The sequence below is a fragment of the Poecilia reticulata genome, chromosome 16, assembly GCF_904066995.2.
Source record: "Poecilia reticulata chromosome 16, P_reticulata-male-v2, whole genome shotgun sequence".
In the NCBI taxonomy this organism is placed as follows: domain Eukaryota; kingdom Metazoa; phylum Chordata; class Actinopteri; order Cyprinodontiformes; family Poeciliidae; genus Poecilia; species Poecilia reticulata.
The window spans coordinates 35,259,835-35,270,508 of record NC_088845.1 but is presented as its reverse complement, the minus strand read 5'-3'; the positions used below and the strand labels follow the sequence as shown (position 1 = coordinate 35,270,508).

The window sequence follows — 10,674 nt, the reverse complement described above, 5'->3', positions numbered from 1 at the left end:
TTCAGAAAAAAATTAAAAAGTTCAGTCATGCAGCCGGTTGAACCACAGAGGCCTGTGAAAGGGACATTGGGAACCCACAGGAACCCTGTCAGGGGGCTCAGGAACACCAGGAGGTTCAGGAGCGGGACGTTTCTTCCAGAAATGGGCCCAGTATCGATCAGCTTAGTTTCTAGAGAAAGGGGATCATCACTCATCTCAGTAAATGGCTACTGGTTGGAGTGAGGCGACTTGAAATTCTGGACGTTAGGTCCTAAGAAGTTAGGAGAATGTAATATAGTTTGTCCACCATTTTGCTAGATATGTGTAACATATCCAGCATGAAAGTTTAACAAATGTCACACTAACTTCTAAGAAAAGAATTTATGAACTGGAATAATTTTAATGGCTGGTAATAGTTAACTTGTAGACTAAATCTATACGAGTTTCTCAAAAGAGAAGCTTATTATGTTAACTTTACTACTCAGTGACCCCTGTCCTTGTGTGACACTGATAAAATTCTCTCATTTTATGTACTTTTAAAGATACTGGAAAAAACATTTGCATTTTATAAGATGAGTTTGGTTTCTTGTAAAGAGACTGTACCTGTCTTGTCATGCAAGTTCTCTGATGCAGCTTTGCTGACAATCATACACAATTCTACACTTTGAATGGACATTTTGCTGAAAATGTGCTATATAAATAAAATTACCTTACCTTACACAAAGAAAATGAATCAAACTCATTGAACATTTAAAGTACTTTATTGATTTTATTCAAAATAAAAGCAGGTAGAATAATAATTATTTGTCATGTGTGTCAGGTTACACATGGCAAATTATTAGCAGTATGTTTCCTGAATACATTTCACTCAAGACTGTTTCAAAAAACTTACATTTGTATGAAAGCTGTCATGGCTGCCAGAGAAGGGATTAGAAGAACATCTTATTTCCATTAAAGCAAGATTTGCCTTTCTGTCGAAGAGCAGTAAGAAGATTTGGGCCTATTTTGAATGTCTCTTTTGCATAATAATGTCCAGATGCATATATGTCCACAATGCGTCTGTTGTTCTTGTTATATCTCACCAGAACTCTGTCCTTGTTACTGTCAGGATCTCTGGGGTTGTAGTCCTTCCTCACATTGTAAGGCAGGTCCTCAGCATGAGGAGAGTTGAGGTTCCCAATGGTATAATATCCATACTGCTTTGTGTCATGAATTACTGGTAGCAGAGGATGTGTCCCATGATTCTTAAACTCATGAAATCCAAATTCTCTTTCAATGGGATTACACAAAGCCCTCATGTTGTTGTCCAGGCAGTTCTGGACGTACCACACTAGAAGCCTGAGACCGTGGCGGGGTGCGGGTTGACCAAAGCCACTGTCCTGCAGCTCTTGCTTTGAATTGAGAGTTTTCAGAGTTGATGCAAGAGCCAGGGACAACAGGAATGTGTAAGAAAACAAGGGAAAACTCTCTTTGCCTTGTGCCATCTGAAAAGAGAACCAGAAATAATATTGTGAGACAAATACAGATACGGTTTTTCAAACCGTATCTGTATATATGGGCCGTATCTGCCCAATATATGTTCCATATTCACTCACCTCTTGTCAGAAGACCAAAATGTCAAAATGGATTCAAAATGTGACAGCAGAGGAGCCTTCTTGTTCTTTTTATTTCTCTCTTGATATGTGTTTTAAGAGCAGTGAACCAGCTGTCCTGACAAGGAAAAGGAGCTTTTTGACTTCCTCTTTGTTGTATAAAAGAAAGCAATTTGGTGGCTGCAGAGCTGTTGTGGTAAAGTTTCATTTGCATTTGGACAAGCTTCAGCAGATTCACTGCAGGTGCCCATAGCTATAGATACATTCACCAGCCACTTTATTAGGTACAACTTGCTAGTACCAGGTTGGATCCCCTTTTGCCTTCAGTACTGATTTAATCCTTCGTGGCATAGACTCAACAAAATACTGGAAACATTCCTCAGAGAGTCGGGTCCATATTAACATTAACATCACACAGTTGCTGCAGATTTGTCAGCTACACATCCATAATGTGAGTCTTCCACTACATCCCAAAGGTTCTCTATTGTGCTGAGATCTGGTGACTGTGGAGGCCATTCGAGTTCAGTGAACTAATTGTCGTGTTCAAGACATGAGATGATTCACGTTTTATGACATAGACAGGTGTACCTAATAAAGTGGCATGTTAGTGTACTTTCAGTGGGCTTGATAAGTCCCCATATCACTGTCTCACCTGTCTACTTGTTGGATTGGATACTGACTGACTTCCAAGAAAAGAACTTGGAATGGAATCATTTTTAATGGCTGGTAATAGTTAACTTATATACTAAACCTATACAAGTTTCTCAAAAGAGAAGATTATGTTAACTTTAGTACTCAAAGTGACCCCTGTCCTCGTGTGATACTGGTAAAATTCTCTCATTTTACTTCATCCAATAATATATGTCTCAGCTACTAGAACTAGAAAAATAGAGTAAAATATTGTTTACGAATAAAGCTTGTCTTTCTTTCTTCAAAGACTATAAATCCTCAGACATCTTGTGTTTACAGGAACATGTCAGAATTTGTTGTCTCAAACCTTTAGCACTAGATAACTGCTGCTCCAAACAGAGGTTGGCATATAGTCATTCAGGGCCGGCCCAAGGCACAAACAAACTAAGCAGCCGCATAGGGCCCTGGGTACCCACCGAGGGGCCCCCGGGTCTGATTTGTTTTTGTTTTATTTGATTTGTTTTTTTAAGTAATAATTTCTATGTCAATATAATATCAAAAACACACAATTTCACTATAAAGTGATTTGTTTTTACAATAATATATAATAGATAATGTATATAGAAATTATTTTATTGATAAAAAGAAAAAAGAAATGCTCTTGGGGGCCCCTGGTGGCTGCGGAACATACCACACGCTTCACCGGTATCATGAGCTGCCGTGAAATGAGCAGTGCGCATCTAAATGTCCAACGCTCCGGTCAGAAGTTAAGAAAGCAAAACAATGTCTCAAAAATGAACTTATCCTTCAGGGAGGGATAAAAGAAAGAGGAAGAATAGAAAAAAGCCAAGACAAAGGTTTGCTTTAATGTGCCTTGGTAATGTAGTGTAAAAGATTGGGGCGACTGTGGCTTTGTGGGAAGAGTAGTTGTCTTGTGATTGGAAGGTTGTAGGTTCAATTCCAGCTTCCTCCTGCCCTTGGGCAAGGCACTTAACCCCAAATTGCCTACCAATCTGCATATTGGTGTATAAATGTGTTTGTGAGTGTGAATGTGACTCTAGTGTAAAGTGCTTGGAGTGGTCAACATGATTGGAAAAGCGCTATATAAGTTCAGTCCGTTGACCATTTGTGAAGCTGCTAATATAAAATTAGCTTGAATGGTCCAATTCAACAGGAAACATTTAAGCTGAGGTCTTTGTGCTTGTATGAAACTTAATGAGTTGATTCTCATGGTTGGCTCTGTATATTTCAGAGGTATTTCTGGCTTCAAAACGGTGTGTTTGATAACGTTTGATAACAATAACTAAAACTTCTCAATCTTTGACATTGTCTAGCAAAATGTTTTTACGTTAGGCTACATAGCTGCTACATCGATGAGCTACTCTATGCTGTAGTTGGGGATATGTTGTTTGCTGCTGAGCATAATCATTTTGTGGCTAAAACAAACATTATTTTTACATCAACTTCTAAGTTATGTGAAACTTCTGTTAAAATCATTTGAAGGCACAGTATGAGTCCAGTACCAATCCACATTCCAGGGGAGAAAAACTCACCTGGTATGAATTCATTTTTTAGCTATTGGAGTAACGCTTAAGAGAAATTTATTTAATCAAAGAATGTCATGAATATGTGTGTATGTATTCCACCTTAAGTTGGGCTGCACCGACTGCAGTTTTATGGCTGATCCCTGCACTCTAAGAAATAATCTTGTAAATTTACAGTAACATACTGGCAGCTACTGGTAACCTGAGTAGACTTCTGCATTTACAGAAGTCTACTGTAAATGCACAGTAGCTGTACCGTAATTAATCCTGTCAGCAGATTACCGTCAATGCAAGTACGGTACGGATACTGTGAACGGTAAACTTCTTACGTCTTTAGCTGCCAGTAGCTTACCGTTTTTTCGAAAGAACGTTAAAATACTAGCGTCTAGCTGGCAGTAGTTTACCATTTCTTTAAAGAACGGTAAAATACTGCCGTCTGTAGCTGCCAGTAATTTACCGTTTTTTTCGAAAGAATGGTAAAATACTGGTGTCTGTAGCTGCCAATAATTTACTGTTTTTTAAAAGAAAGATAAAATATTGGCGTATTTTATCTTTCTGGCCGAGGACATTCAACATGTCCCCGGCCAACATGCCGGGGGTGTCATGTTGGCACTAAACCTTCGGACCCACATGCAAGAACACGACCAGAAGAGACGAGGTAAAGTACAATAATGATTTATTGGAGTCAGGGGAAGAATACTGGAGTAGAGGACCAGGTCGTCTTACTGCCGATGAGAAGGCACAAGGTTAGAAACGGCGTGGAAGTGATTATCCGGAAATAATCCGAGAGGGCTTACTTGAGAATGGTGGGTGATCGGCTTGGATCGGTGTGAGCTTGAACTCGTTGGAGAGCGGGCAGTGAAAGCCAACGATCGGGGAAACGGCGTAGGTTCCGGTGTAATGATTTCCTTTTTCTCCGGTGAGGTTCGAAGGTGGGTCTCCTGACCCAGAACGCTCCGAAGGGGAATCCGCCGGAGAAGGATCCACGAGGAGGGGAAGGCGAACACACGAGGAGTGGCGTCTAACCGGTAACACCGGTAGCGTCGGGGAGAGACACAGGGGTAGGCGATCCACAGCGGGAAGACAGACTCACACACAACGCAGGGGAACTGGTCTCTAGGGAACAACGAGGAGACCGCTGGATAACCAAGGTAAGCAAACACTCAGGCGATGAGAAGGAGTGACGCTGCTGCTTATATCACTGGAGTGTACTGGTTTTATCTGGGACACATGGAAGGTTGGGTGGACGCGCAAGGATGGAGGGAGTCGTAGTCGCACCGCTGCGGGACCAGCGAGTGCCAGGATCTCGAATGGCCCGATGAACCTAGGAGACAACTTTCTGGACATCGACTTGAGGGGAACATCACGTGTGGATAGCCATACCTTCTGCCCCACGGAGTAAGTCGGGGCCGGGACTCTATGTTGGTCAGCCAGTCGTTTATTGGTTGCAGATGTGTTGTTGAGGGCGGTTACGGTGTCGTTCCAGATCCTATGACTCTTGCGGATGTGGTGTTGAACTGACGTGACCGAGATGTTGTCTTCGTCCGACGGGAGGAGTGGAGGTTGGTATCCGAGGACTACTTCAAAAGGGGAAAAACCAGTTGCTGTGGAAATGTGACTGTTGTGTGCATATTCTACCCATGGCAGGTGTTGGGCCCAGTCGTCAGGGTTGGAGGAGGTTAGGCACCGTACGGTGGCCTCCAGCTCCTGATTCATACGTTCCGTCTGTCCGTTGGTTTGGGGATGATAACCGGAGCTGAGGGCCACCTTGGCACCTAGGGCGGAACAGAACTGACGCCATACCTGCGATATGAACTGGGGCCCGCGATCGGAGAGGATCTCCTGGGGAATCCCATGCAACTTGAATACATGCTTTACAAGCAAGAGTGCTGTCTGTGCAGCGGTGGGGAGCTTGCGTAAGGGAACGAGATGACAGGCCTTGGAAAAACGGTCGATTATGGTGAGGATAGTGGTCATACCTTTGGATACTGGAAGTCCGGTGACGAAGTCGACGGCGATGTGCGACCAGGGTCGTTTTGGAACAGGTAAGGGTTGTAGGAGGCCCGCCGGTGGTCGGTTGGACGACTTGTTGCGTGCACAGATGGTGCAGGCGGAGACATACTCCTTAATGTCCTTGTGGACTGACCTCCACCAAAACCTCCGGTTAACCAGCCCAATGGTACGGCTGACTCCAGGATGGGCGGAGAACTTCGAAGCGTGAACCCAATGGTGGAAACGGGCACGGACTGCTGAGGGAACGTAGATTTTACCTGGGGGACAGGATTCAGGCGGAGGTTCTACTTCTTGCGCTTGGCGGATGATGTTCCTCTATCTCCCACGTCAATCCTCCGACTGTGCAGCTAGGCGGGAGGATGGGAACTAGACTCTCCTCCGTATCATCGGAGGAGTAGACCCTGGAGAGAGCATCGGGCTTCACGTTCTTTGAACCTGGGCGATAGGAGATAGAGAGGTTAAATCTTGCAAAAAACAGTGACCAACGGGACTGGCGTGGGTTAGATCCCTTTGCTGACTGGAGGTAGGACAGGTTTTTATGGTCAGTCCAAACAAGGACGGGGTGTTCCGCTCCCTCCAGCCAGTGACGCCACTCCTCTAAGGCCAGTTTGATGGCCAGCAGCTCTCTGTCACCCACATTGTAATTCCTTTCAGCGGGGGAGAGTCTGCGGGAAAAGAAGGCACACGGATGCAGTTTCTGGTCCTGTACCGTGACCTGGGACAAAACAGCCCCGACCCCGGTATCGGAGGCGTCTACCTCCACAACAAACTGTTTATTGGGGTCGGGTTGTACGAGGATCGGGGCCTTGGAGAACCGTGACTTGAGCTCAGTGAACGCAGCCTCGGCTTGTGGAGTCCAGGTGAACGTCTTCTTCGTGGAGGTCAGAGCTGTGAGGGGAGAGGCTGTCTGGCTATAATTCCGGATGAACCTCCGGTAGAAATTGGCGAAGCCAAGGAATCGCTGCAACTGCTTTCGATTTTCTGGCCGGGGCCAATCCAGAACTGCCTTGATTTTGTCTTCGGCCGCTCTTACCTGCCCGCTCTCTAGGACGTATCCAAGGAAGGTTACAGAAGGACGGTGGAACTCACACTTCTTGGCCTTCACATAGAGTTTGTTCTCCAACAATCGTTGGAGAACTAGACGGACGTGATGTTGGTGTTCGACGAGGGACTTGGAGTATATGAGGATGTCATCTAGATAAACAAAAACAAAGACGTTAATGAAATCCCGGAGGACGTCATTTATGAGGGCCTGGAAAAATGAGGGGGCATTAGACAATCCAAAAGGCATGACCAGGTACTCGTAGTGCCCCATCGGGGTCTTGAAAGCGGTCTTCCACTCGTCCCCTTCTCTGATTCGGAGTAAGTGGTAAGCGTTTCTTAGATCCAGTTTTGAGAAAATGGTTGCCCCTTGAACAGGCTCGAAGGCTGAGGAGAGTAGGGGTAGCGGATACTTGTTCTTTATAGTGATTTGATTTAACTCTCTATAGTCGATGCAGGGTCTTAGCGATCCATCTTTCTTCCCCACAAAGAAAAATCCAGCACCTAACAGGGAAGAAGAGGTGCGAATGATGCCTGCCGCAAGGGACTTATTAATATAATCCTCCAAGGCCTGGCGTTCGGCCCTGGAGATGTTATATAGCCTGCTACTGGGTAGAGGGGCCCCCGATAGGAGGTCGATCGCACAGTCATACGGTCTATGCGGTGGGAGAGAAAAAGCCTTGTCCTTGCTGAAAACATTGATGAGATTATGGTGCTCACTCGGGATGAATGTGACGTCAGGGGGCTCGGCCTCAGCCGACGTGGGAGATGTGGACGGCGAGGGTAACGCTGAACGCAGACAGGTTGAGTGACACCCCGAGGACCAGGAACCGATCCTTCCTTCAACCCAATCTATCTGGGGGTTGTGTGCGAATAGCCAGTTGAACCCGAGAACTACGGGGGAACTGGCTGTGGGAAATACATAGAAAATGGCTTCTTCGGTATGGTTACCGGAAATTAGCAGGCGCAGGGGTCTGGTCTGGTGGGTTATCTGGGGTAAACCCTTTCCATCCAGGGCAGCGACACGGAGAGGAACAGACATGGGTTCAGTGGGGACTGCGAGCTGACGAACTATGTTGGAGCTTATAAGGTTCTGCTCGCAACCAGAATCAACGAGGGCTGAAACAGACAGAGAATCATTATGGGTGAATAGAGTGACAGAAATGGTAAGACGAGGTTTGGTGGTGGAAGGTGCCGGCAGTCTCCCCGTCCCTACTGCCGGACCTGCGGGTTTAAACGTAAAGGACAGTTTGCGATCACATGGTTCGGTTCACCGCAGTAAATGCACAGTCGGGAACGGAGCCTTCGCTGGCGTTCCTCCGGGGTGAGCCTCGTGTTCCCCAGCTGCATGGGTTCTGAATCCGAGGTCTGTAAAGTGGAGGGTGAAGGTTGGGCGGAGAAATGATTATCAGTCAGAGGGGTACGTGGTGAAGTGACTCGGCGGTTACGTTCCCTAGCCCGAGCCCAGATCCGGTTATCCAGTTTTATTGTTAGGTTTATGAAGTCTCCTAGTGACTCTGGTTCGTCTAAAGTGGCAAGCTCGTCCTTGATTTGCTCACTTAGGCCGTGAAAAAATCACAGAGCCACAGCGTTCCAGCCCGAGGCAGCCGCCTTAATTCTGAACTCTATGGCAAAATCAGAAACACTTTTCTGGCCCTGCTTAAGCCCATGCAAGTCTCTAGAAGACGATGTTCCCTCGGTCTCTTGACAAAAAACCTGTTTGAACTCGGCTAGGAACTCAGGGTAAGTACATCCATAGTCAGCTGCCGTAACAAAACGGGATTCGGCCCACTCCAAGGCTCGACCTGTCAATAAGGATAATACATAAGATATTTTTCTGTCGTCATGGGGAAAACTCTGTGGTGAATGGTTAAAGACTATGGTGCATTGAAGTATGAACCCTTTTATTTTCTTGATGTCTCCGGAAAACTTATCTGGTGTTGCCGGGCGGATTTTGGAAATCCCGGAGCGGACCGGTGGATCTGGAGCCGCCGACGGAGCAGACGGGGAAACCGAAGAGTGGTTAGAGCCTTGTGGAACCGAGTTCTGTAAGAAGTTAGACAGTTCTGTTAATCGTTGATTTGTCTCCGCTTGGCGGGTACTCAGCTCCCTCAGAGCTGCGTCGTGGGACTGAACAAGGGTGTGTTGGTCTGAGATCGCTCTTCTGATCGCGTCTGCGGAGGTCGTGAATTGGCCTGAGTGTTCTGTCATGTTGGCACTAAACCTTCGGACCCACATGCAAGAACACGACCAGAAGAGACGAGGTAAAGTACAATAATGATTTATTGGAGTCAGGGGAAGAATACTGGAGTAGAGGACCAGGTCGTCTTACTGCCGATGAGAAGGCACAAGGTTAGAAACGGCGTGGAAGTGATTATCCGGAAATAATCCGAGAGGGCTTACTTGAGAATGGTGGGTGATCGGCTTGGATTGGTGTGAGCTTGAACTCGTTGGAGAGCGGGCAGTGAAAGCCAACGATCGGGGAAACGGCGTAGGTTCCGGTGTAATGATTTCCTTTTTCTCCGGTGAGGTTCGGAGGTGGGTCTCCTGACCCAGAACGCTCCGAAGGGGAATCCGCCGGAGAAGGATCCACGAGGAGGGGAAGGCGAACACACGAGGAGTGGCGTCTAACCGGTAACACCGGTAGCGTCGGGGAGAGACACAGGGGTAGGCGATCCACAGCGGGAAGACAGACTCACACACAACGCAGGGGAACTGGTTTCTAGGGAACAACGAGGAGACCGCTGGATAACCAAGGTAAGCAAACACTCAGGCGATGAGAAGGAGTGACGCTGCTGCTTATATCCAGGGCTAACGCCCTCTCAACGAGCTGCAGGTGTGCGCCCAGGTTGAACCCCGCCGCTTTCCAGGGGTGGCACATGGGTGACATCTCGTGGGTGTCCGGGGAATAGCGGCTCAGAGACCAGTGATAAGAACAACTAAAGGAAATAAACCAAGAAACAAAGAGAGGAAAAACACAGACCCTGACAGGGGGCATGTTGGTGTCCCTGGCATGTTGGCCGGGGACACCAACATTCTCCTCTACTGCATCAGTAGTTTACCGTTTTTTAAAAGAACGGTAAAATACTGGCGTCTATAGCTGCCAGTAGTTTACGTTTTTTTTAAAGTACGGTAATCTAACGTTTTTCTGAAAGAACGATAAAAAAAAATGCTGGTACCTACAGACGCCAGTTTTTTTCTTTTTTAACTGTTCTTTGAGAAAAATGGTAAAAGAAAAAAATAATAAAAAGCTGGCGTCTGTAGATACCAGTATTTTACTGGACATGTACCTTTTCAATCTTGTAATTACCTTTGAAAATGTTAAATACTGTAATAATGCCAACACACCACAGATGTACACAGCAAATCCAGGAGGCCCAGCTTAATACTGTCAGATTTGATTTCAACACTTTTAAAGTGTCTATATGGGTCCACACCAGAAAGTGTTAATTTTACTCTTTTTTGAGAGTTGGTACCTTAACTCTTATAAAGTGTCAGATATCAAATCTGCTGGAGTTAACCATTTAACACTTACTAACACTAATTCAGTGTTATATCTTAATATTAACTCTCACAGATTATTTTTTAACTTCATAAGGGTTATTTGTAATTAATATTAAATAGGTATTTTAATGTTTGAACTTTTAAAAATTATTTGGAAAATAACCATTTAATAAAGAGGCAATGCTTTTCTCAAATGCATTTATTTCAAAATATGCACCATAATTACAAAACATATTGCAATGTGGAATAATGTGCATGTTTCACATGTCACTTTCATTCACATATTGCTTACTGAAAGGTCTAACATATCAGCTGTGCAATACAAAATGCACTATTCTTAATACATTTTTATTCAATACCATATGCATGAA

General features: G+C 45.4%; 1 protein-coding gene across 1 annotated transcript; it reads right to left on the bottom strand.

Moving 5' to 3' along the window:
- Window positions 1-742: 742 nt before the first annotated feature.
- Window positions 743-1,809, bottom strand: LOC145547712 (uncharacterized). The gene is made up of 2 exons (XM_081597598.1): window positions 1,575-1,809; window positions 743-1,463 (listed from the first exon to the last, which is right to left on the bottom strand). Exon 2 carries the CDS (start codon window positions 1,461-1,463, stop codon window positions 909-911), a length of 555 nt encoding a protein of 184 aa, XP_081453724.1. The 5' UTR covers window positions 1,575-1,809; the 3' UTR covers window positions 743-908.
- Window positions 1,810-10,674: the final 8,865 nt, after the last annotated feature.